This window comes from Carassius carassius, chromosome 1 (assembly GCF_963082965.1).
Source record: "Carassius carassius chromosome 1, fCarCar2.1, whole genome shotgun sequence".
Taxonomy (NCBI): Eukaryota; Metazoa; Chordata; class Actinopteri; order Cypriniformes; family Cyprinidae; genus Carassius; species Carassius carassius.
Window position 1 is genome coordinate 16,916,251 of NC_081755.1, and position 27,805 is coordinate 16,944,055.

The following is a 27,805-nucleotide window of genomic DNA, read 5'->3' on the forward strand; positions in this document are numbered from 1 at the left end:
ACACTACAGCAAAACATAGAAATAACTGACTTCAAATCATTTTTTGTGGGTGAAAATACTAGTGGCCTAAGACTTTTGCACAGAACTGTATGTATATATATATATATATATATATATATATATATATATATATATATATATATATTAAAATATATATTATAATATATATTACCAACCACGCCAGCGAAAAATTATTGTCTGTTTATTCTGAGCACATGTCAAATGTATTTATTGTTCAGTAGCTGGAAAAAACTTTTTCTTTGTGCCTTTATTGTTATAGCTGTGGTGTAGTGTGCTATTCTTTAATACTGAAAATGATTTTAAGAACTATATCTTTACGTATATTTTTATAGTTATCATCTTTGGTGTGAACAGGCCTTAAAGGGTTAGTTAACCCAGATAGCAAAATTATGTAATTAATAACTTACCCTCATGTTGTTTCAAACCCATAAGAACTCCACCAAATCGAACTGAATCGTTTTAAACGGTTCGCATCTCTAATACGCATTAATCCACAAATGACTTAAGATGTTAACTTTTTTAATGTGGCCGACACTCCCTCTGAGTTCAAACAAACCAATATCGCAGAGTAATTCATATACTCAAACAGTACACTGACTAAACTGCTGTGAAGAGAGAACTGAAGATGAACACCAAGCCGAGCCAGATAGCGAACAACAGACTGACTCGTTCATGAGTCAAGAACCGTTTCTGTCAGATTCGAGAACCGAGGAGCTGATGATACTCCACATGTGTGATTCAGCGTGAAACAGACCGACACACAGAGCGCCCAAACCGAACTGATTCTTTTGGTGATTGATTCTGAACTGATTCTGTGCTAGTGTTATGAGCGCGGGTAAACCGAAGGCTTGAATCAAGGGCAATCATCGCAAATGACGACATTACGTCGAGTGCAAAAGAACCGGTGAACCGTTTTCTTAAACCGGTTTATTGAATCGAACTGTCCGAAAGAACTACTGGTGATCCGAAAACCGATGCAACCGGTTCTTGACTCATGAACGAGTCAGTCTATTGTTTGTTATCTGGCACGGCTCGGTGTTCATCTTCAGTTCTGTCTTCACAGCAGTTTAGTCAGTGTACTGTTTGAGTAAATGAATTACTCCGGGATATTGGTTTGTTTGAACTCAGAGGGAGTGTCACCCACATTAAAAAAGTTAACAGCTTAAGTCATTTGTGGATTAATGCGTATTAGAGATGCGAACCGTTTAAAACGATTCAGTTCGATTTGATGAACTGAATGATTCGTTCGTGAACCGGATATCCAGACTGTTTTGTTTTGAACTCTCTCTCACAACAGACACGGAAGAGAAGACAATGCTGAATAAAGTCGGCGTTTTTGCTATTTTTGGACCAAAATTTATTTTCGATGCTTCAAAAAATTCTAACCGACCCTCTGATGTCACATGGACTACTTTGATGATGTTTTTCTTACCTTTCTGGACATGGACAGTATACCATACACACAGTTTCAATGGAGGGACTGAGAGCTCTCTGACTAAATCTAAAATATCTTAAACTGTGTTCCAAAGATAAACGGACGTCTTACGGGTTTGGAACAACATGAGGGTAAGTTATTAATGAAATAATTTTGCTATCTGGGTGAACTAACCCTTTAAGACATATAATTATGTGCTTCATAATTACTAATAAGCAGCCAATATGCTAAAAATATGCATGCTGATAATCAACTAGTTTATAGTGAGGACTGATCCCTAAAGTGTTACCTTGAATTGTCATTTAACTGTATATGCAGTTGTGGAGATCAATCATGTTTCTGCCACAAGGAGCCATCAGCACTTACCGGAGACAGTGGGATAGGATTTTCACGCAGATATCTGGGGTTTTCTATCTGCAAAACCAGACAATACAACACAAGCTTACTCCCCTCCTCTTCTGGTAAGTCCCAAACACCTCCCATACACATCTGACCTCCTTTTATTTGTCATAAACAATGCATAAACTGAGGCATTGTGTGCAGCAAGGCCATTTCCGTTTCTTAAAAAAAGTTTTTTTTTTGTTTTTTTTTTCTGTTAGTTTGTTTTTTCTTAACATAATCCATAAATAATCTGAAAGCAATGGAAATTTTTCCAGGACACTATCTGTTCTTTCTGATGAGACTGTAGAAGACCCCTCTCAACACATAATAAGTTTGACCATTTGGAAATATTATTCATAATAAAACTAATAATAAATATATATATATATATATATATATATATATATATATATATATATATATTGTTGCACAAAAATAAATAAATAAATAAATAAATGTATAAGCTCAAAGTCAAAGAGACAAAAATGGCTAAAGTTTGGTTGATTAAACATTTAAAAAATTTATTTTTTCATTTTTTGTTTTGTTTTTAGCAGTTACTTCTATGTATTGGAACAGCAAAATAACTATTTATTTATTTGTCTGCTTGTTTTTAATCATAATTTGTTTTGTTACTTGGTGGCCAGCCATCTTTGTGTCATAATGCACAACTTTGTTTGTTTATTTATTAATTATATATATATTTTTTTTGTTCCACAGACTTGATGATGATTAATGAGCACTGGCTGCTGTCAGACTCCTTGTGCAAACAAAAATCTGACTGGATTATTACAATTAATGGCAAAAATAACGTTTGGAAATGTAAACTGAGATTGACGACTGACACTACAGCAAAACATAGAAATAACTGACTAAAAACCATTTTATAAATAAAAATACTAGTTGCCTAAGACTTCTACACAGTACTGTATGTCATAATATACGATTGTTAGTACCAACAAACCAATTTTCACACTGCTTCTAAAGAGATTTGTAGAGTGTCAAAAATTCACACATGGTGTGAAAAAGCCAACTGCAAGTAAACAGTCAAGAGTCAAGGTTAAGTAAGCCATAATGAAGAGCATATACTGTATGGCTCAAACAAAGGCATTACTTTGGGAAGTGTCCGGGAAAATATTTTCAGACTCCTTATTTTCACAATTCCATTTCTGTGACATTAGCAGCATAGCATTTACAAATTTATGAGTCACAATGACCCAGTCAAAAGAATGTTATAAAAATTTTGTAAGTGCACACTACTCAAACACAGCGTGAGTGTAATCTGACACTGAACTCAAAATGAATCATCAGGCCAAAGGAACCGGACGGCAGTGGTGTGTTATCGCATCGGTTTCCAGGCAGAACGAAGCGGTGCTGCGCTTCACGTCCACACATGATGCAGCTGTTGATTAGTCCAGCATCAGTGCCGACAGAACAGGGGCCCGGAGCCGCTGAAAACCTGCCCGCAAGTGCAAATACTTATCTCAACACTCCACTCTCTGATAAGAGCAAAGTTCAGACTCTTGTTTTTCTGCATAAACTTTGTGATGAAACAAGCAGCCGAAAGGTTTCGCAATCTGTGGGGAAGTCAGAAGTGGCTACTGAGAAAATCTGGAGGCCAACTCAGTCCTATAAAGATTCAAATGCATTGATCACAAGAACTCTGCATGCCAACGTGTTGAGAAATCATTGCAGCACATTTTCCCTCCCACATAGTGTAGTCATCCACTGCAAACAATGCAATTCTTCTTTTTTTTGTACATTTACTTTAAGGATTAATCAAGAACCAAACCCAGGACACTGAGGGAGAAATTGCTAAGAATGAACTATGGCCAACTGATAAATTTAGGTATTGGGTTGGATTAGGGATGTAGAATATGACCACGCAGCATATGCTTCATAAGTGCTAATAAACAGCCAATATGTTAACAATAGGCATTCTAATGAGCAACTTGTTAATAGTTAGAAATGGCTTATCAGTAAGCCCCTCCCCTCGAACGCAGATGAGTCAATGGCAATCGAGTATCAGTTGCAGAGGGAACAGAACTTGGATATCTTTAGGTTTCATAAACATAGAGAATCACTGGAAGATCCGAAGCTTTCCTGAGCTTGATAGCGTTTATGTTACAAAAAAAAAAAAACTGTGTGCCTAGGGTACTTGTAACACTAATTCCATGTATCCTGAGAGGATGGGCAATGGAATTTATATTATTCCATTTCCTGAACCCAAACAAAACAGCAAAATATCCGAAAGCATTCAACTCTAATCCTAATGAAGACGAAAATGTTCATTTTCTGTTTGTCATACTCTCTTTTTTTATCACCTCATGCAGAATGTTAATGTCAACTTGCGTTTCAGCAAGGTATCTCTGGCTAAAACTAGCTAGCGTTGAAGTTAGTGAGTCCATGCTAAACTACAAACCTAAATAGTGGACTGTTCTCATGTCATGTACAGTGTAGGTCAAAAACACATAAACCAAGGTCTACATTTCAGTGCCTCTCCATACTGAAATGGTAAATTAATAAAATCATACCCTATAATACATGAACAGTGTTGATGCTGCATGTTGTCATCAGTGATTGTGACGGCTGTAACATGAGGCTTCTCCCGCTTGCATTGTGATCTGTAAACCCTCCCTTCGACTTACCCACCATATTTATTTTTAAATCTTTTATATATCCTTCCATGGCATATTTAAATCCCACATGAATGGTGGTCCTTCTTGGTTCAAGAACATCTTGTGACAAGGTTTTCACACTGATAGCTGTCATTGTAAGACAGTGAGCAGCTCCTTTGTCTGTCCGAGGGGGCAACAGTAACTAAGGAGGGCAGGGCTTACCGATAGGTCAATTGGTCATTATACAAAAGCATTTTCTGTGAAAACTCCATAATAAAGCCTAATTTACATGCATGCACTGAAAATGATGATGAACTTAATTTAAATGCACATGGCAGCTCACTATAACGGCAAACTGTCTGATATTGTTGGATCTGAATAATGATTAAAAACTGCACAATGAAGTGGAAAAACTGTTCACTGCTTCATCGGTTTCATAAACAGGAAGAACATTTATCATATTGTGTTCTCATTATTAAAATGATCATTCAAGGTTTTTATGACAGTCCAGATCAATTAAATGTGAACAGTCATACCAACAAACAGTCAGATATGAAAATACAAGTTGAAGTGAAACAGAATTTTTTTAACGAATGGGAGGAATATACATAAAAACAAAAACATTCAACTTTACCCCCAGGTTCCAGCTGTTGAAGCGAGCCTCAAAGTCACTATCATCAGAGGAGATGGGCGGCCTCCTGTGTGCCTCCGCCTGGAGGAGAAACAGACAGTGAGCAACAAAGAAACGACAAATATGTCCAGGGATGGCGAGCGCTCTGGGAATTCATTGTGTTGAACTAAAGAGACTGTAAAGTCGGCTAGACATGGGCAGAGATTAAGAAACCTCAATCTACAACTGCTCAAATTATATATACTTTATAAATACATTCTACAATAAGTAACATTTATAAGATAATGTGACTTTTGGAACAACTTTGACACCTCTGTGTATCTAATTTGTATGCACAGTAATGAACAGATTTGGACCATAAACATCAAGTCACAAGATACTGAAGATATCAAACATTTGAAATGTATTGTAGAATCAGACATGTGCAACTGTGTTAAAATTAATTAAAAAAAAATTAATATAGAAGAGAGAGAGAGAGAGAGAGAGAGACTGATCAAGTAACAAAGATGGCTGTAGATACGGTCATACACCCCTCGTGGCACACCAGATGTTTGACATTTCCACATTATTTCTGCTTTCTCCTTCATATGCAGTAAATTCCTGCAGAGCGTCACATGACATACTCTTTGTTTTCAGGCGCTGGTCTTTTGTCAGAAGAATCCAGCTCTTTAAGAGCTCTATATAATTTGAATGTTTCCAGGGAACTTAATAGGACTGTAGGAAGTGGATAGTTCACAAAGAGCAAATAACTCACATTAAAGGAAGGTGTCTGAACCCATATCAGATAAAAACTAGGACACATGGGAGCATTCCTGGTTACAGCCCAAAGCTATAAGAACTTGTGCAGACGTTGTGTTAAGGTTGCAATGTTGGAAACTGGAAGTTGATTTCATGACAGTTTTAAGTTCTTACCATCTTGACATCATCCTTGGTATCGTGTTTGATGGGACTTGATGACAGGGGTCTGGTTGGTGACTTACTACTGAACAAATTCCTCTTCCTGTGGAAAAGAAATAACTTTTAGCTCCCTTACACTAGATCATACAAGTACCTACATAAATGTATCAAAATCCACATGCATAATCTAGATGCATCAGTCTTTTCTTTGATGCCTTGGTCTCCATTAGGACATTCACAGGCACACAGATATAGCATTAGGACCAATCAGACACACAATTGTTCATTAGATTTAACAAATCAATTTTCCGTTAGATTAACAAATAATCACAGACCCCTCACCCAATAACCATACTGGGTACCAGGATGTCTGTGAATGACCCAAGGCCCCTGGTTGCTATGGCAGATAAACTTTACATCCTAATGGCATGTCGTGAGTTCTCCCTCTCACTACCTTTCACCCATAGGAAAAACATAATGCCCATAAAAATTTACTTTTTACTAATTAATTAATAGATAAATAGATCTTTTTTTTAAATGAACGCAGATATCCTTCAGGTCCTTGTGTATATTAATACTGTTCTTGTATACTGTCTTTTGTATTATATACGGTTTTATGCATGCTTATGATAGAACCACTCATTCATGTAACCTTACCTATACCATGTTTGGTCTCTATGAATTTGTCTTCGGATGATCTAATTGTGTATATTAAATGTTTACAGCTATGCCACATATTAATGTTCTAAGAATTCTTTGTAGTTTTGCATCAACATCAAATCGAATTACATATTTTAAAAACCATGCTCTAAGATAAAGAGTCAAAAACTTTCCCTCAAGAAGTGCAAGTCACCATTTGCTCTTTGACCTCCGAGAGGTATGACCACCACAGAACTTAGATTATTGACTTAGATTATTGACTGCCTCAAAGTCAAGCTTTTTTTATGGCAGATTTCCACTGCATGGTATGGCTCGGTACAAATAACTTTTGGGGGGTTTTCCAATGGGTACAGTACCTGGTACTTATTTTAGTACTACCTCAGTTGAGGTTCCAAGTGAACCGTACTGTTACCGAAACCTGAAGTGTAAACTCTGCTGATCACGGATTGGCCGGAGAGAATCATCACTACCTGCGTCACTGAACTAGAGCACAGCTAGCAAAGGATCGAACGCAACTCTTTTGAACGAGCGCAACTTTTTTTTAACAACCAAAAGGTTACGTTGTCTGTTGCGGAAGTACAGAAGTTCCTCTCATTGATAGCAGAGGAGTGGATCCAGCGAAAGCTTGATGGGGCGACACGGAATTAAAAAAGCTTTTTTAGGATTCGGGGCAGTAGGCGCTGCAACTATAATGACATGTGAGTAGTTGACATCAATTTAATTCTGCTAAGGTTTCTGTTACTACTATGGGAAGTTATTATAAATAAATGTAATAAATCATAATTGTAATTATTTATATACATGTCCCTTTTGAGCTAATTTGCTACACAAGTAAGCAAAAAAAGCTTATTTTCTACACAAATAATGGAAATAATTGCATCATCTTTAACACATCTAAAACACACATGGTTCATGGTTTCTAGTACTTGTAAGTTCCCAGCAGACTCACACACTCATGCCAGTTGGGAGCATATATTATGCAGAATATCGTTTCCAGTTCACTGATATTTGTGATTTCTTTCTTTGCCCAGATGATTCCAGTTTGATCAGCTACGCTGAGGCCACCAACGACAACTTCAAAGGCTGAAACTCGTCTGACTAGATGTCGGTGATTTCGACAGCCATGACACATTTGTTTCATGGGCAAATTAAGAACGTGTTCTCGAGCTAATTATGAATGCTTAACGCAAATCTCAACTAATTAAACTAATCCCCCGTTAGTCAAATGATGAAGAGAGGGAGGATGTGATGACTATATGAAAGTCTTGACAAGTGTTTGGAGACACATAAACCCTCTTTTTTCTATTTTCTTTTTTTCTGTGGTTTCGTTTGGACTTACTATTAAGCTCTAGCCTAAAAGACACATCAGAAAGCTGCTTTAAAAGCACTGCAGTGATTTTATTTTGCTGTCAATCACACAGCTAAATGTACAGCCTACAATTATTTATATGCGTATAGCAATAATGGTTGCATTTAGATATTTATGAAAGTATATTCACATGTGGACAAGAAAGTGCATACTTTTAAGTGTGCAATAAAACAATACAGCAGTACTTACACACTAATGTGTCAAAATCTTGAAGTGTGCAGATTCCATTTGCGTATAAGCATTACCATACCAATTGGCAACCTTAAATTTCATTATTATTTTTCAGCACATTTCCACTCACACAAAGCTAACAGAAATAAGAACAGAAGCACCAGGCAAAATCTGAACTTAACTGAATTATTAGACAATTCACACTTCCATCCCATTAATGTATATGACTGTACGTAATGTCAGTCAAGAAAACAAGTAACACTTTAGTATAGGAAACAATTCTCACTATTAACTAGTTGCTTAATAGCATGCCTATTACTAACATTTTGGCTGTTTATTAGTACTTACAAAAGCGCATACTGTATTATGCAAGACCCAAATCCCTAATTCTACCAAATAAATTTAACAACTACTAACTATTAATAAGCAGCACATTTGAAGTTTATTGAGGCAAAAGTCATAATGGTTTGTTAATAGCGAGTGACCAAAAAAGTGTAACCAAATAAAAAAGAAAGAAAACAGATAATAAAAAATAAAAAAAACTCAATTCACAAATCACCAATATAAACTGAATTGGCCAGAAGGCACTGGATTGAACTGACAATAAGAGGAATTGCTAAACTGCAATTTAAAGGAATTTAACACAGGTAATGGCATTCAGAGAAAAGCAATGTTTGTAAACAAGTATGACTAAATATATACCAATCAAACAAATTAAATCGTGTATCTGTCTGCCTGGGGTGGGGGTGGGGGTGGGGGGGGGGGGGTAATCTTTCAAAACAGGCTGTCATGCCACTTTAACAAACATACTTTTCCGTTAAAAAGTCTTACTACAGATATATGTATTTCTATTAATTTTAATGAACGGTTTGTAACAACTACATAAGGAAGCATTCACATGGTGCATCGACTTTAACCCTTCTGAATTACTTTTAAATAGGTGTTGTTGCCAAACTGAATTGTGGATCTGTTGTGTCATATCACTGGCATTGATTGCAGCTGAAGCTGAAAAATCCTCCAGATCCTCCAGTAAAATTTTAATTCCAAGGGCTAAATCAGGTTATTGGGTTTACTTCAACCTACGGAAATGAAAAACAACCCGTTGCAACATTGTTAAAGTAGCCCAATTCTGCGGGAAAACCATGAACCTGGTAACATTGGTTTGGGAACCTCGGCTGCTTTGAATGGTCAAGGCCCACCCAAGAGGCCAAATGACTGACAGTTAAAGCAACCAATCATGTTTCGTTTTGTGCCAAGTAGTGTTCAGGGCAGAGGTCTCCAACACATTGGTCACAAGCTACCAGTAGCTTGCCAAGAATACCATTATATTCAGTCAGTGAGTCAGGTGTCCCACCCCCTCCAATGCAAATTAATGATTTGTTTTTACATGTCGGTTGTGATGTAATTTGAATTATATTGATTACTGTTGTTATTTTAATTGAAAGAATTATGGTAAGAGTATCACACAGGTGCAACACAAATTAAGTTGGGCGGCATAGCATCTTTGTTTCCAGGCGGAACGTTAAAGAATGCGACACACACATCTCCCAGAAATTCTCTAGAAATCAGCCAATCTGACGTCAACTTCAAAACTCCTGAAGTGCTTCCAATTTTGTGTGCCACATTCCTCATACGTTCAACTAGCGATCTGTGGGCGTGACATCTTAAGGCATTAGCCAATTAGATTGCCTTGTGCAAATACCCTAGCACAGATGTTAACTTATCTTGTTCATGCAAAACCAGAAAAGCAATGTGATTGGCTGTTGTGACTATGACGGTCGCCTCAGCATCAAGCTCCCTCTTCTAACTGTCGACTTCAATGCCCTATGTGAATGTACCATAAACGAATCTTAGAAATCAGTTGAAAAATTGGTTAGTGGAATGCTGCCTTAAGGAAACAGTACATCCTCCAATCATCTGACATACTATCTTCAACATACTGCAATTCAAAAAGCAGGCATCCTAGTCTTACATATTATACAGAACAAATGTAAACTAGGGTGCAAACATTGGCATGAGCTGTAGTGCAGCATGCCAACCAGATGGGGGCTAAAAAGAAACAATTTATATATATATATTAGGGGTGTAACGATACGCGTATTCGTATTGAACCGTTCGGTACAAGGCCTTCGGTTCGGTACGCGGTACGCATTATGGACCGAACGGTTCGTTGGACTAATTAATTATATTTGGAAAATTGTGAAATATAATGCTATGCGTTCAACAAGGTAGCCCAATAACCCAAACGACGTAACAGGCAACGCCCCTGACACCCCCGAAGAAGAAAAAAACACCAACTTATATGTTTATGTTAGGCTACTCAGTCAGGCGCTCCCTCACTCAGTAATACACGCTGAAGGCTCGTTGCAAAATGGCCAATGCGTTTAACAGACCAGAAATAGAAGATCCTCCAATAACCAACAGGTCTGGTGTTTGGGTGCACTTTGGATTCCCTGTAAACTATAATGGTGATGGCAAGAGAGTGGTGGATAAAAAAACAACGATATGTTGCATCTAGGGTACACCAGCGGGAATACAAAAAAAAAAAAAAAACACCAGCGGGAATACTTGAACCATGTCAACTCATTTACGCCGACATCACCTTAGTGTGTCAGTATCTGGGAAAAGACGAAAAAAAGGAGAAACATACACGGAACAAACTATCCCCGCAGCATTTAGACAGACATTTCCAACGGATTCAAACAGGGCAAAAGACATCAGCACGGCGATTGGTAGGCTACATTTACGCTATAGCCGCGGATATGAGACCTTACTATTTACCATTCATTCTATCATCACCATTATAGCTTACAGGGAATCCAAAGTGCACCCAAACACCAGACCTGTTGGTTATTGGAGGATCTTCTATTTCTGGTCTGTTAAACGCATTAGCCATTTTGAAACGAGCCTTCAGCGCGTAATGAGTGAGCGCCTTACTCTTTAGTGGAAAACGTAGGTTTTAAGAACTTGCTTAATGTAATTGAGCCCCGTTACAATATTCCTTCACGAGCCCATTTCAGACAGACCGTAATTCCTGCTTTGTTCCAAAAAACATAAGCCCTATAGAGAACCAATTGAGTAAAAACACACTCAATATAAAGAGTTATAGAGTTCCATATAAAAAGTTAAATCTTTGTATTTGTTCATAACTACTACAATAATATAACATTTTTTTTGTTGTTTTTTTTTTGTTGCTGTTTTTGTTTTATACAGTATGCTGCTAAGAAAACACCATAGAAGATGGGTAAAGAATAGCTCCATCATTGTTCAATGTAAAAAAAATTTTCTTTTTGCTGTATCTAAAACGTACCGAACCGAACCGTGACACCAGTGTATCATATTGAACCGAACCGTGAATTTTGTGAACCGTTACACCCCTAATATATATATATATATATATATATATATATATATATATATATATATATACAGTACAGACCATAAGTTTGGACACACCTTCTCATTCAAAGAGTTTTCTTTATTTTCATGACTATGAAAATTGTAGAGTCACACTGAAGGCATCAAGGGCTATTTGACCAAGAAGGAGAGTGATGGGGTGCTGCGCCAGATGACCTATATATCCATATATATACAAATATAAACACACAAACATACATATACACATATATATATATATATATATATATATATATATATATATATATATATATATATAGCTCTATATCTTCACACTACATCAAAGAACAGATCAAAAAGGGCACTGCAGCTAAATCTGCTGGACTGCTTGCATACTACACACACACACACAGTCTACCTTCCCTTTGAGCTGTCAGATGAGGGCCAGCCATTGTGATTGGCGCCTGGCCGTTAACAGGTGGATGGGGATAATTGAATCAGATGAGAGTGAGGGATCAAAGAGCTGTGGGGGCAGATTGTGGAGGTGCTGCTGCCCCGCGGCCTGATTAAAGCCCCGTGTCCTGACCTGCAGCTACTCAGAACGGCCTCGGCCTCAGGGACACGTCTTCATCTACACCACTTAAAAACTCAAGGCCAAAGCATTCATGCGTACTTGACTCAAACCTTGGACTCAGCAACACATCTGATGTCTCTTACGGCCGTTGCTGCTGCCGCTGTCACATTTGGCAACGGTAGGAGACTCTGGACAATGTTTCTGGTGAACACATAAAACCCAGACAGACAGATGGAATGGTTCACAAGGAAACTATGGCAACAAGGCCTTTAAATGATCAACACGTACAACATCTCAGTGTCCACAAGGGTGTTGCTATGAATTGTTAGGGCATTCTGAGAAGATGCTATGGTGTTGCTAATAAGCGACGCATGTGTTCTGATTAGTTGAAAGATTAGCATAATTAGGGTGTCGCTAACAAGTTCTAGGTGGTCAGTAAAGGTGTCATCATATTAGAAAAAAAGGCCCATTGTCTAATGTCAGTAGTGTAGTGATATAAAAACCCAGCTCACACAGAAGTCACATTCAAACCAAGTAGCTGTGTTGCTTGTCAATGTGGTGAACTGACAATGAAACTACCTGTAGTGAATCTTTGTGGGAAAATCTTTCGCCCTCATGCAAAATTCTCAATTTTGCCACTTTCTATTGTAAAGACTATGGATATTTGCAAAACAATGGTAAATGTGAGCACACATTAAAGCACTGGTTTTGTAACTGTTATAAATATATATATATATATATATATATGTATATATACACACTGATTTAGTATATTGAGTTTATATATATTTATATATAAACTGCATCAACAATGAACTGACTTTACCTGGAAAAATGTTTACTATTGTCCTCTTTTTATAGCTAAATCACAATTATGGTGGCATCACTGCAACACAATTTTCCTATTTATCATTGTAAAGCTGCTTTGACAATCTGCATTGCATAAAGCACTACATGAATAAAAGGGAAAAAAACAAACCTGTTGCAACACTAAGTTCTCATCAGCATGTCTCACTGGTCTCAGACCTGTTACACACATAACAACCACAACAAATCCATGTCTGAACATTCACTGTGTTAAAACCTCTCTCAACTCACACATGCTTGGGGAGCCAAAGTTTAGTGAAGATCGCCATCAGGTGGACAAACATGGAGTGGTCTGAACCATTCAGTGTCATTACTTTCATGGCCATAAAAGATATTTCACAAACTACTGTATGTAATATAAGACAAAAAAGAAAGAACGAAAAATAAATCTTAGTAATTATACTTACTGTCACATCATAGAAAAACCACCTTGTTTGCAGGTGTTTTTTATCCTTATAATTTACATTCAAAACAACAATTATTACTTGATGCACTTTTATGGATGTACTTTACACATTTTTTCCATCCCCAAATTACAGCAAAGAGAATAACTTTTTTCTTTCTTATTTTGGTTTACAGCGTGCTACTGAGAATATGGGGATAATGTGCTCATTGTCATGAAAAGAAAATTAACTGCCCTAAATCGAGCAAATGTATTTTTAAAGAAAATAACTTTGTTTTGTTTTCATTAGTCACCCAATTTAGCGTTTTCATTTTACATCAGTCATCTGAAAAGTTTATATACAAGCAGAAATAAAGTATTAAATTGAATAAAAAAGCCCAAATATAAAATTCTGTGGCTTGGAGAAGCATGTCCATTTTCCTTTCAAATGTAATACTGTATATAGACATAATGATTGTATATTAAAAAAAGCAGTAATACTTCACACAATGTTCAATAACAACATATTAAAGACAAAAAGAAAAAGCAAAAGGGGGAAAAAGGCACAAGAACTGTTATGTCATCACCTGACTGACTGACTGACTGAAAGCAAACACAGCCACATCAGAGAAGAGCCGCAAGCTCAAAGCTTTAATCTGATCTAAATGAGTGCGACACATAAAAGACACGGCTGTAATTTTCTCCAGCAGGACTTGAGTCTGTGATCTAAATGCCTTTAATGGTCTTTACCAAATTTAAGCACTGAAGCACAAGTCCAGGCTTTCAAGCAGATGGACTCCCTCTATCTGCTGACTGCTTCAATTGAAAGATCTCTAATTTCAGAAGAAGCAGTTCAATCTTCAGCCGTGAGGGTCAATGGACTCTTTGAGTCATGAGAAAAACACAGGCCTGGCATTGGCAAACATTCATTTGTGTGGCTAAACACAATCATGTGTCTCTCCCAATGATTTTGTCTTGCATAGTTGAGATTGAAGACATTTTCACACCCAGAGCAACATGATAAAACAACAGAAACCTCACCAATACAGTCACACCGAAACTGTTCATGTGTAAAAATAGCTTGCACATGCTCCTTGTACTCAGAGATCCGGATCGCTCTATACAGTTGCAATCAAAATTACTCAGCCCCTCAGAGACTGCAGTACTTTACAAATACAAGCTTTTCTGAAGATCCAGGATAAAATTTAAATTGCATCTATAACAGTTCACTGGCATATTAAAAGTGATATTGTTAATATATAATGTAATATTTTTGATTTATAAGATTTTTTAATAATACTGCTATGTCATAATTATTCAACATTGCTGTTTTTAAATCACTTATTTGCATGGTGGGGAATAAAACAGTCTCAAAACACAATTAATTAGAAACTCTATTAAAAACAGAATTAGCTTGAGCTGTTACACATACAGTTAGCCCATGCATGTGCTGAAGTTCAGTAGCAAAAAGGTCAACAGAGATCTCACAAAAGCTAAAGAGAATAAATGTTGTATTACTTTAGAAAGGCTAAGGCTATACTTATGAAGATTTCTAAGACATTAAAAGTTCCTAGAGACACAGTTCTCAGCCTTATTTCTTAGCTTAAAGTGTGTTGTACCAGAAAACCTTTGAGGGTGTTGAAGAAAAAGCACAATATCATAAAATGTTTAATCAGAGCAATTGAAAAAAAATGTGCAATGTTAAGCCAAAGACTTGCAAGATGACTCGATGAAAGGAGGAAAACCATTTCAATGCACTGTATAAGAAGAACACTAGACAAGTATGGCCTTCATGTTGAGACATCTTGATGAATACCACTCTTGATCAAGAAGAACAAAAGGCAGACTTTAACTTGATAAAATTCATTTGTGTAGACCTGTGGAGCTCTGGAGGAATGTTTTATGGGGTGATGTGACCAAACTATAATTTTTTGCGGTATGTCTGCTGCTGCAAAAAAAAAAGGCAAAGCTCATAAGCAGAAGAACACCATCTCCATCATCAAACCTGGAGGTGGATCAGTCCTGTTATGGGGTTTCTTAACTATAGCAGGAAGTAGAAATCATGACTGTATGAAGGACATCATGGATTCTTTGAAGTATCAGGCCATTTTGACAAGAATTGTGATGCCTTTGGTGCAAAGACTGATGATCAATGGACTTTCTTGCAGGACAGTCATCCCAAAGTACACATCCAAATCTACTTCTGCTTGGTTTAGTGATCAGTTAAAGAATGTTCCTGAATGGCCTGTTCAGTCTCCAGAATTTAATTCTCAATGAAAATATCTGGTTGAATTTAAATAAAGCAGTGGTCAATGTGAAAACCAAAGATTATCAGTGATCTGGAAGCTTTTTCAGGCGATGAATGGGCCAAGACAGTAGTAGAGAGGTGACAGAAGCTTCTAAGCACTTACAGACAGTGCTTATTATTAATTTTATAAAGAATAAAAGATTCTGCACAAAATTTGAGTTTTGGGGGGTTGAATAATTTTAAACATAAATGTTTAGAGCCAATTTGTGTTCCATTCTCATAATCACTCAAAAGTGTATTAACCAACTTTCTCTAATACTTTACTGATGCCTTTGTTAAATTGTTTTCATAAATAATGTTCGCCACAGCAAAATGCCTTGCAGGTCAAAGGGGTTGAATAATTTTGCATGCAACTGTATATCTGTAATGCTTGCTTTAGACAACCTCCAATATACAACACAAATATTACTTCATCACTTGGTGAGTTTTCATACTCAGTTGGATTGCATTATCAATGGATTTTACATTATCAACATTTTACTACAAAAATAATGTAATACTTGCCACAGCTTGTGCAGTTATTACACTATCCTTAATGTGCAATGGAGTGTATGAAATAGTCTTACAAGATACAGCTCAAATGAGCACTTTGTGATTCTTGGCTCAAGCTTCCAAGATAAAGTGAGTTACAGGGAATGCTTTTATATCCCTGGCAAAATGACATAACTAAAGACCAGCCAGATCTTCACAGAACTAAACACTGCGGTGGAGGAGAACATCATGTTTTCATAATACATCTCACTGGCACTGAATCTATTCATCTAAACACTTTTTTATGCTTTAGATCAGTCGTTGGCCCTTTGTCTCTCCTGGTTGCTCGCTGACAACAACTTTTCCTAAAGTTGCCTGGCAGCTTTGCTCAACAAATTGCCCAGTGTATCTCCAGCCTAAAAATTGGTGACTTCTGGCAACATAACTAGCTGGTGCAATTTATATAAAAAAAAATTATCTCCAGAAAGTTTACTTTTAACAACACAAAAATGATTTTATGTCAGGATGAATCAGTGACAAACTGGTGTGAATGGGGCTATAGAACTATTGGCTCAAAGGAAAAGGCATAGATGGATGTGGACTGCCTGGGTCTACACTTCAGAGACAACACTGCCACTTGTTTTTAGGATGGAAAACATATAGCTGAAGCTAAGGAAGAGTCATAAGTGACAGTTTAATGGGATATTGTTAGAGAGAACAGGAGAGTCGCTGACAGTGGGGATGTGTAGAGCTTTGTGAATGACGGGTGTGTTCCAGTTCTGAGGAGATCTGCAGAGCTTTCTGTGGATTTTGTGGGCACCATTTGTGCAAGAAGCTAGTTATCAGTGCAGTGAACAAACACAGATTAACATTAAAGTGTTGTGAGAGTGTTAACAAAGGGTCTGTCTATTTCATGTTCTATAGGCCAGGTTTTAATAGAGCCATCATTGTGTTCTTTTGTGAAGCTCCAAATTATAGGGATCGTTCATCAAAAATAAATAAATAAATAAATAAATAAATATGCCATTCCAAACCTGCTTGACTTTCTTTCTTCTGAGAACACAATAAACATATTTTGAAACATGTCTCCTTTGCTTTCTTTCTTTCTTTCATGAATGCAATAAAAGCGTGAAGTGTTCTTCAAAATATTTTGGATCACAAATGATGCTTTGATTTGATTGATTTTGCTCATTTTATGACACAGTAACTGCATACAGTGGTGCTAGAAAGCTTGTTAATGTTCTGTATTTTATGATAAATTTGCCCCAAAATGAAGATCACTGATGTTTATCTAATATGGGAATCCTTAGGCCTAACAGAGACCTTGATGAAATGTTGTTCTTATTACAATGACTCTCTGGATTTTTTCAGTAGCTGCATTTGGTGATTAAATATATTTGTATGACCACTAATTGGTATCAAACTATCACATGTCCTCAGCAAACAATTTCTGATAGATCTGGTTTAGTTTCATGGCTCTTGTATTATTCCATGCTCTCTTTCTTCTCAAATAACTAACAAACAAACAAACTAAATGGGCGAGGACCCATTGGAGGGCAAGTCTGGTGCCAGCAGCCATGGTAATTCCAGCTCCAATAGCGTATATTAAAGTTGCTGCAGTTAAAATGCTCGTAGTTGGATCTCGGGAGTGGGCTGGCGGTCCCCCGGATGCCCTTAACTGGGTGTCCGGTCACCTCAGGGCCCGGAGCGTTTACTTTTTATAAAAATTAGAGTGTTCAAAGCAGGCTGCCTGTCGCCGCTGAATACCGCAGCTAGGAATAATGGAATATGACTCCGGTTCTATTTTGTGGGTTTCTGGAACCCGGGGCCATGATTAAGAGGGATGACCGGGGGCATTCATATTGTGCCGCTAGAGGTGAAAGAAATATCTTTTACTTTTTCATCTTATTATTATTTTTTAACATGGGATTTTATGATTTATTTATTAAATTATAAACAAGTAATTACCATATGATTGGCTTCATGTTGGGTTTCTGTCACCCTGAAGGGGTTTATTTTGCAATAATGACTGGTTGAATGTACATTACCCAACAAAGCTATTAGGGTTATTCTCAGTCAATTGAAACAAATTTCAGAAACTTGCAAGACTCAATTTTCTTATATTGTTTTCTAAAGAAATATAAAAATGTATAGTGATGAAAACCTAAATATTTAATGTCATGGATGAATATTTACTGAGTAATCCACTATTTTGTAGAGGGGGTCAAAATGTCAATTTTCACCTGAGTCAATGTCAATGGTGACCATGATTCAATGTCAATGTCAATGGTGACGATTCAAAAATGGTCAAGTTTCAAAAATTCAGTCAAAAGTTTTTTCTCCAAAGTTTGCAGTCCTTTAACTCAAAAAGTATTAAAGATATCTTAATGGATATTAGGTCTTACCAAACTTCCCTTTTAGCATCTTCTTCTTTAAGGACCTATATGGTCCAGTGCCAGAAATATTGGAATTAGCAAAAATATGATTTGAAGAACAAATTATATTAAAACTAGAAACGTATCTTGTTTACTTCTTTCAAAACAACTGCATTGAACATACATATCTGAGTGCCATAAGTATTATTTTCCCAAATATTACATGCCTATATCTGTAGTATTAAATATATTTCAATTAGTTTTTATATTCTAATTTTTAATATACTTTTCTTTTGGAGTCTTAATTTTCAAGGCCATGTATCATTCAATCTCTGAGATTAGGGGCCTCAATAAGGCTCCATATTCAGATTGTTGTATATTACAATTTTTCAGTAGTCAAAAGTTTATTGTATAAACTTCTTTATACAATTAAAAACTACAATCAAATTAAAATAGCTATTTACTATTAGGGATGCATCGATCTGATACTCAGTAGCGGTATCACTCCAATACTGGCATTTTCTGCTGGATAGTATATCGATCAGACTAGACCTACCTAAATCCGATATAGTGTGTATACAATTCAGTGTTATTGTTGAGCACAAAAAAAAAATAATAATCATGATAAAGAACCAAAGTTTTCATTCGTTTAGATTTTTTTATAGTAATAAAAATCATTCAGTTCAGTAAAAGAACAGACACTACAATTAAAAACTAAATTTGGCAGCTCAATGCAGCACGCCGAACGAGTCGCATCACAGATCAGATTTAATTTATCCAGTGAGGAGAGTGAGTCAAGCTGACTGACAAGAAGAGTGAGGTGAGACAGACAAGACGATGGAGGATGATTTACTGTAGTATCAAGAAGAAATGCAAAAGCACCTGTTTTGCAAAATCTTGGCTTTTGAAAAGCCTGTTGACTTTAGCTGTTTATCTAAGCTGATTTTGGAAGTTTTTTTTTTAAATATTTGTTTCTTATTTAATTGGTTTCACATTGTTTGCTGATTTATACTTTTTAAACTTTGTGTTATTTTATTTTGACATCAAAGTGTATGCCGTGGCTCCAAGCTTTTTTATTCGTTTTGCTAATAAACGTTCTACGTTTCTTAACTTTTTGGTTATATATTATACATGTACAGGTGCTTCTCAATAACTTAAAAGAGAAAAAAAATAAACTTTTCCTCGACATTCTTATTTTAATTACTTTTATTTCAGTAATTCAACTCAAATTGTGAAACTCATTTATTAAATAAATTCAATGCACACAGACTGAAGTAGTCTAAGTCTTTGGTTCTTTTAATTGTGATGATTTTGGCTCACATTTAACAAAACCCACCAATTCTCAAAAAATTAGAATATGATGACATGCCAATCAACTCAAAACACCTGCAAAGGTTTCCTGAGCCTTCAAAATGGTCTCTGACAATCATTGACACCCTTTTACAAGGAGTGTAAGTCACAAAAATGAATTGCCAATAAACTGGCTGTTCACAGAGTGATGTATCCAAGCATGTTAAAAGAAAGTTGAGTGGAACGTAAAAGTGTGGAAGAAAAAGATGCACAACCAACCAAGAGAACCGCAGCCTTATGGGGACTGTCAAGGAAACTGAATTCAATAATTTTACAGAACTTCACAAGGAATGGACTGAGGCTGGGGTCAAGGCATCATGAGCCACCACACACAGACGTGTCAAGGAATTTGGCTACAGTTGTCGTATTCCTCTTGTTAAGCCACTCCTTTACCACAGACAACATCAGAGGCATCTTACCTGGGCTAAGGAGAAGAAGAAATGGACTGTTGCCATTAGTCCAAAGTCCTTTTTTTTTCAGATGAGAGCAAGTTTTGTATTTAATTTGGAGACCAAGATCCTAGAGTCTGGAGAAAGGTTGGAAAAGCTCATAGCCCAAGTTGCTTGAAGTCCAGTGTTAAGTTTCCACAGTCTGTGATGATTTGGGGTGCAATTTCATCTGCTGGTTTTGGTCCATTGTGTTTGTTGAAAACCAAAGTCACTGCATCCGTTTACCAAGAAGTTTTGGAGTACTTAATCGTTCCTTCCGCTGACCAGCTTTTTGCTGATTACATTTTCCAGCAGGATTTGGCATCTGCCCACACTGCCAAAAGCACAAGTTGGTTACAGTAAATGACCATGGTGTTAATGACCATAGAGAATCTATGGGCTATTGTCAAGAGGAAGATCAACAAGAGAAACAAGAGACCAAGCAATGCAGATGAACTGAAGGCCACTGTCAAAGAAACCTGGGCTTCCATATCACCAGGCAATAATTAATGCAAAAAGAGCCCCTACCAAGTATTGAGTACATGTACAGTAAATTAACATACTTTCCAGAAGGCCAACACTTCACTAAATGTTTTTTTAATTGGTTTTATGAAGTATTCTAATTTGTTGAGATTTTTGTTAAATGTGAGCCAAATCATCACAATTAAAATAACCAAAGACTTAGGCCCAATCCCAATTCTACCCCTTAGCCCTTGCCCTTTCCCCTACCCCTCCGTTTCGCGCGTTCACGTGAAGGGGTAGGGGTGTCTCGATTCTCTTTTGGTTGGAGGGAAAGGGGGAAGGGGAAGGGCCAGATAGCCCTTCAAACAAAGATTTTTCGGGACCACACTTCAAACAAAGGGGTATGAATTATCTCGGCAACATGGCTAACAAAACAGCGAACAAAAAGACACATAAATGTAAGCTTTTTTGGCATAAATAAAGATTTTAACGAAAAGTAATCATTTGTTACATTCAATTGTGAGTTCATATTAATGGTCATGTTACTCAAAGAAATGTTTGCAAAAAATCCCTAATATTTGCTAACATCATAACATTACAGACTGCATGATAGTGCCACAGCACATGTTTGATCAGGGTGATAACTGCCGTCGACTAGAATTCACTAAACCATTTTCTCAAATATTGCAGAGAGAGAGAGAGAGAGAGAGAGAGAGAGAAATGGAATTTGCGTGTATTCGCATCTGTGCGTTTATCTTTTTAGAGTTTAAAACAGCGATTGTATCCTCTCGTCGCTGGAAAATATAATGTTAGCGATTCAGTATTTAAACTGTATAATGAAGGGAGACGTGAAAAACGGACATCGCGTTGTTTTCATATGGATTACTTTATCACAGAATATCTGTTTTCGGCGGCACTTGTTTAGTTTAAAAGTAGACATGTTAAGCTTTCTATAGATATCTGTCTCATGTCTCTTCGTTGAGTATTCACGGAGTTACAGTTCATTTTAATGACATATTTGTAAATGAAGATCAGCGCAGACAAAGGCTGCAGACAGCACACCTTGTTTGTTATCTTTATTTTATAAGTGCACAAAGTTTTGTTGTTATTATCAAAACATTCGATTGATGTATTGCTCTTATCTGTACGATTAAAACTGAAAGTGTAATTTAAGTTCTTTTCGGGGTTATCAGGAGAAAATGACTCATAATGCGTATCTGCGTTAATCGACTCCAGAGGGTTAATAAAAGTCGTGGGGCACCGTTGACAAGTTTATTTTCTCCTGGTTGTGTGAGCTGCGCGATTTCCGATATGTGTCATGTCATATGTGTCAGTAAGCAGCTCATTAATACAGAACGAAAATTAAAGGCTCTAATGCACACCAGCACACCAGTATATGTGTGCATTGTAAGAGCTAGATGACGAATGATGGCGTGTGACGTCATGGTAGTGGTGTCCCAATCCTTAGGGGAATATTTTCTCCCCTACCCCTTGACACTCTGTTTCAAGGAACAAGGGGAAGGGGTAGGCAGAGGGGTAGGGGAAGGGGTATACAATAGAATTGGGATTGGGCCATAAACTACTTCAGTCTGTGTACATTGAATTTATTCATTTGTAAGTCGCTTTGGATAAAAGCGTCTGCTAAATGAATAATTGTAAATGTACATGAGTTTAACAAATTGAGTTGAATTACTGAAATAAATGTACTTTTCCTCTACACTGCAATTTATTGAGAAGCACCTGTATACTTGGCCTATTTCCAGTTTTGTATACCTATTTAAACTTTTTTTTTTTTAAGTTATTTGTTATTTTATATTAGGAATAGCCTGCCCTATAACATGGTGTAGTTTTAATTGTTTTGTTAATAAAAGTTCTATGTTTTATAAATAGGTTAAAGTGAGTTTGACATTGTACTGTATTTTGTTGTTGCATTCAAGCAAGTGACTCTGAACTGCCGCTAATTCGAAAGTGAAAGTAAAATGCGCATGGTGCTTTTAAGCTATTTAAAAGCAAAGGAAAGCGAGGAAAAGAGGGAAAATTCAAACAAACTAAAAATGAACAGTTGTTTTACACCGAATTGGCGCTATTTGAAAATGAAAGCAGAATGAGCACATCGCTTTTACAAGCTATTTAAAAGTGCAGGAAACCGAGAAAAGAGAAAAAGCATAAACGGGAAAATTTCCTCACCATCACAAACCAGTGCACTATATTTCAAGTGTTCTGAAGCTGTTTCATAGTTTAATGTTAGGTACAGATGAATATTTAAGTCATTAAATTCAAGTTCACATAAACTCTTCTTTCTGCTGCTGCGGCTGTCTGTCATCCTCCATTCAGAATTCAATGTGTTGCATTCGGTTACTACAGCCAAAACAATGAAACTCTTCGAGCACACAGGTTTAAAACTGTTAAAGAAAAGGCTCAATAAACTAATGCACATATTTAAAACACTACGTTTCAATATCTATTGCCTTTCTACTAACTTTTCTATGCGGACTAGGAGGACTGCGCAGCACTGTGACTGTGTTGTTTCAAGGGTATCATTCAATCTTTAAATTTATAGTATATACACTAAGTAGACATCAAAAACGCCTCTTTTACCATCGCGGGTACCGCGGCGGCGGCGGTATAAAGTGCATTTGCAGCCTTTGACCGCTGAGTGGCGCTTTAACCACAAGTTATCAAACAAGCGCATCAAAGCACATTTTCGCAAATAGACGTCAGTTTTGCCTCGCTGATGTGTTACATTTGACTGCTTCAGTCACGGAAAATGAAAGAAAAACACTATAATTTAAATATTTTATATATTTAATATTTAATATTCACAGATGAAAGTTTGGTATTTATGAAGTTATGTGCAGTTCTTAGAACGAATTAAAGCAGGATTTGTCAAGCCTGTGCGTTAGTCTGTGCTTATATTTCCCAAGCTACATGGTATTAAGCCATATTTTAGATTGGACACATTTAAAAGATGTGTAGTATTATTTATATTATATTAATTATGCGTTATATTATTCAAAAGAAATTGTGGTTTACTTTGCATCCGAGCATTAAAAGTGGTAGCCTATTTTAGGGGGGTAGGCTACATGGATTAATATGCAAAATGTCAATATTTTAATATATTATGCCAATATTTTAATTTATATTTTAAATATAAATATATTTTTTCCTTTAATAAAACAACATGCATTTTTGTTATTCGTTACCTGTCCTTTATTTTGACATAACTTATTGGGAAAAAGACATTTGTCTGTAAACTGATTAAGAAATTGTTACATGTTTAAATGTGAAGCAATGTATAATTTCGTTCCCATTATTTAGACCTAATTTGCCTAAAACAAGAAACGAATAAAATTAAACCGGCACGATTAAATCTTTGAAACTCTAAAGAATTAATAAAACGTCCTCATGATTAAACTCAAGTTCTGTCATTATAATTGTGGCGAGTGCCCGATGCTGTTCCGGAGGCCGAAGCGGTGCCCGATGCTGTTCCGGATGCCGAGGCGGTGCCCGATGCCGAGGCGGTGCCCGATGCTGTTCCGGAGGCCGAGGCGGTGCTCGATGCTGTTCCGGAGGCCGAGGCGGTGCCCGATGCTGTTCCGGAGGCCGATGCGGTGCCAGATGCTGTTCCGGAGGCCGATGCTGTACCGGAGGCCGATGCTGTTCCCGAGGCCGAGGCGGTGCCCGATGCTGTTCCCGAGGCCGAGGCGGTGCCTGATGCCGTTCCGGAGGCCGAGGTGGTGCCCGATGCCGTTCCGGAGGCCGAGGCGGTGCCCGATGCTGTTCCGGAGGCCGAGGTGGTGTCCGATGCCGAGGCAGTGTCCGTTGCCATTCCGGAGGCCGAGGCGGTGCCCGATGCTGTTCCGGAGGCCGAGGCGGTGCTCGATGCTGTTCCGGAGGCCGAGGCGGTGCCCGATGCTGTTCCGGAGGTCGATGTGGTGCCCGATGCTGTTCCGGAGGCCGATGCGGTGCCCGATGCTGTACCGGAGGCCGATGCGGTGCCCGATGCTGTTCCGGAGGCCGAGGCGGTGCCTGATGCCGTTCCCGAGGCCGAGGCGGTGCCTGATGCCGTTCCGGAGGCCGAGGTAGTGCCCGATGCCGTTCCGGAGGCCGAGGCGGTGCCCGATGCTGTTCCGGAGGCCGAGGTGGTGTCCGATGCCGAGGCAGTGTCCGTTGCCATTCCGGAGGCCGAGGCGGTGCCCGAGGCTGTTCCTGATGCGGTGCCCGAGGCCGCTCCCGATGCGGTGCCCGAGGCCGCTCCCGATGCGGTGCCCGAGACCGCTCCCGAGGCCGTTACCGGGGCAGTGCCCGAGGCCGTTCCAGAGGCGGTGCCTGAAGCCGAGGCGTCTCACGTCTCCACAGGCAGTCCTAAGCCAAGTCAGGTGCCCATTGACTCTCCAGAGTCGAGTCAAGTTCCTGTTGACCTTCCAGAGTCGAGTCAGGTGACTGTTGAATTTTCAGAGTTGAGTGAGGTTCCGGTTGACCTTCCAGAGGCTAGTCAGGTGCTTGTGGACCCTCCAGATTCAGGGTTAGTCACCGTTGACCTTCCAGAGTTAGGGCTAGTCACCGATGACCCTCCAGAGTCAGGACTAGTCACCGATGACCATCCAGAGTCAGGGCCAGTCACTGATGACCTTCCAGAGCCAAGGCTAGGTACCATGGACTTTCCAGAGACAAGGCTAGTCATCGTGGACCTTTCAGAGTCAGGTCAAGTCACTGGGTGGCCTTCTACTTCGCCCTGTTGGACTCCGGCATCGACCACAGGGGCGTGGTGGTCATCTGCTCCACCCTGGGGGACTCCGATGTCGACCACGAGGACGTGGTGGTCATCTGCTCCGCCCTGGGGGGCTTCCGCTCTGACCACACGGACATGGTGGTCTTCTGCTCCGCCCTGGGGGGCGCTTGCACTGACTACACGGTTGTGGTGGTCTTCCGCTCCGCCCTGGGGGACTCTGGCGTCGACCACAAGGACGTGGTGGTCCTCTGCTCCGCCCTAGGGGGCTACTGCTCTGACCACGCGGACGTGGTGGTCCTCTGCTCCGCCCTGGGGGGCTTCCGCTCTGACCACACGGACGTGGTCGTCTTCTGCTCCGCCCTGGGGGGCTTCCGCTCTGACCACACGGACATGGTGGACTTCTGCTCCGCCCTGGGGGGCGCTTGCCCTGACTACACGGTTGTGGTGGTCTTCCTCTCCGCCCTGGAGGACTCTGGCCTTGACCACAAAGGTGTGGTGGTCTTCTGCTCCGCCCTGGGGGGCTTCATGTTGTTTTTTCCGTTTGTTTTTGTGTTAATGTCTGTCCCTGTCCCTTTCTGTTAGTCTGGCCCTCCGTCCCTCCCCCTGTACCTCCTCTGGTCCTCCTCCCTCCTGGTCTTTCTGTGTTGTGTTACATTCTGGTGCCTGTTCCCCATGTTTTTCTTTTCTGGCCCTCCGTCCCTCCCCCTGAGCCTCCACCTGTCCGCCTCCCTCCTGGTCTGTTTTGTGTCTGTCGTGGAGCGTCTGGGAGCCGCTCCGTAGAGGGGGGGTTCTGTCACAGTGTCTGGGTTGTGTCCCTGGGTTTCCACTAGATGTCCTCCTTTCTCACGGTGTCTGTCACCTTATCACTTCCTGTTCCCTTATTTGGTCACCTTCCTCCTTGTTTAGTTAATTGATTGTTCCCCACCTGTCTCCTGTTTCCCCTTTATCCTTCTGTGTATTTATACCCGGTCTGTCTGAGTCTGTGTTACAGAGTCCTTGTTTGATGTAATGTTAATTCATGTCCGTCAGTTCTTGCCCTTGCCTTGTCTTCTTGTTTGGTTTATGTTTGGATGGATGTTTTTTGGTTTCGACTCATGCCTGGACTGTTTACCCTTTGGATTTGCCCTTTAATAAAGTCACATACCTGCACTTGGATCTCTCCGTGTTTCTTGTATCACCAGATGTAACAGTTTTGTGTTTATTTTTGTAATTAAAATGTCCTTTGATTGTCCGCCGGTTCCCGCCTCCTTCTTCCCGACAATTACGAAGGTTTAAATCATTACAATAATCAACAACATTCACACGATGTAAAAAAAAAAAGCTTCCGTAATTGACAACTAAAGTAATTTTAAAGGGAACCTTCTTTACTTGTTTTTAAAGTAGGGTAATATCATATGGCCTAAAAAAAAATCCCTGTTTTTTTTATTTTATTTTAGAAAAAAAATCTGATTTATGATTTAAACCGATTTTTAAATCAATATTCAAATGACGAAGAAATTTTACAAAACAAGTTTTAATATAGTTCTTTATCATTCATTTAGCAGTCAAATTTATAACTGCAACAAGATGATTAACAAAAACAGTACTGTTATACCTAAATGCTGGAAAGATCTTTATTTATTTATTTTTTTTAATACTAGCCCATCATGCATCTAACCATCCACTCAGCTTTAAGAGCTGTTCAGATTAAAACTGCCAGCTCCGCAGTGAGTCAGTGTCATGGACGGAGGACCTGTTAATATTTTTTCTAGTTTATATTTCCATCTCGTTATGCCACTGGTTTAGATTTTTTTTTTTTCTTATAGAACTTATTTGTAAATAGAGCAGTCACTGTCTGTGTCTACACCAGACGCGAAAGTTGTCATCTGTGCCCCACAGCGAAAAGTGTGTCTAAACTGGATGACATCACACTATAGTGTCAAATCATCTGAACACAGTGTCAGAACATTTCATCATAAACAGAACGAGCATCATTTCACTGATGGGGATCGAGTCCAGTGTATCCATCACTGGGTTCTGCTGTCTTTTGTTGGATCGTTCCACTTGTGTCCAGTGTAGACCTGGTATGCGTTTTTTATTGTTTTATTTTACAGCCCTGCTTGTTTTAATGTTTTTATTAAATACCTGTATTGACTGCATGGTCATATTATCGAATTATTTACTGCCATGCGACCTACAAAAGTAAAGCTTGGCGACTCGATGAACGAGCATTGCTGCAGGTTGATTTTTGGCGGATGTGCTGTGCTTGTGCGGCCGCGGTCGTCTTCATTTCATCGGGTGAAACATCTCTCTCACTCGCAGCAGAGTCTGTGAGAAGCA

At 38.7% G+C, this 27,805-nt stretch overlaps 1 protein-coding gene across 6 annotated transcripts in view; it reads right to left on the reverse strand.

Annotated features, from left to right (window-relative positions):
* Nucleotides 1–27,805, reverse strand: part of LOC132140432 (centrosomal protein of 112 kDa-like) — a 227,079-nt gene that overhangs the window by 165,177 nt on the left and 34,097 nt on the right. For 4 of the 6 annotated variants that reach the window (XM_059549213.1, XM_059549242.1, XM_059549219.1 and 1 more), the window contains exons 5-7: nucleotides 5,996–6,083; nucleotides 5,087–5,164; nucleotides 1,823–1,870 (exon numbers count right to left, since the gene is read on the reverse strand). In XM_059549213.1, the coding sequence (XP_059405196.1) occupies nucleotides 1,823–1,870; nucleotides 5,087–5,164; nucleotides 5,996–6,083 (214 nt within the window). The remainder of the gene's footprint in view (nucleotides 1–1,822; nucleotides 1,871–5,086; nucleotides 5,165–5,995; nucleotides 6,084–27,805) is intronic. The other 2 variants (XM_059549250.1, XM_059549233.1) reach the window with 1 other exon arrangement.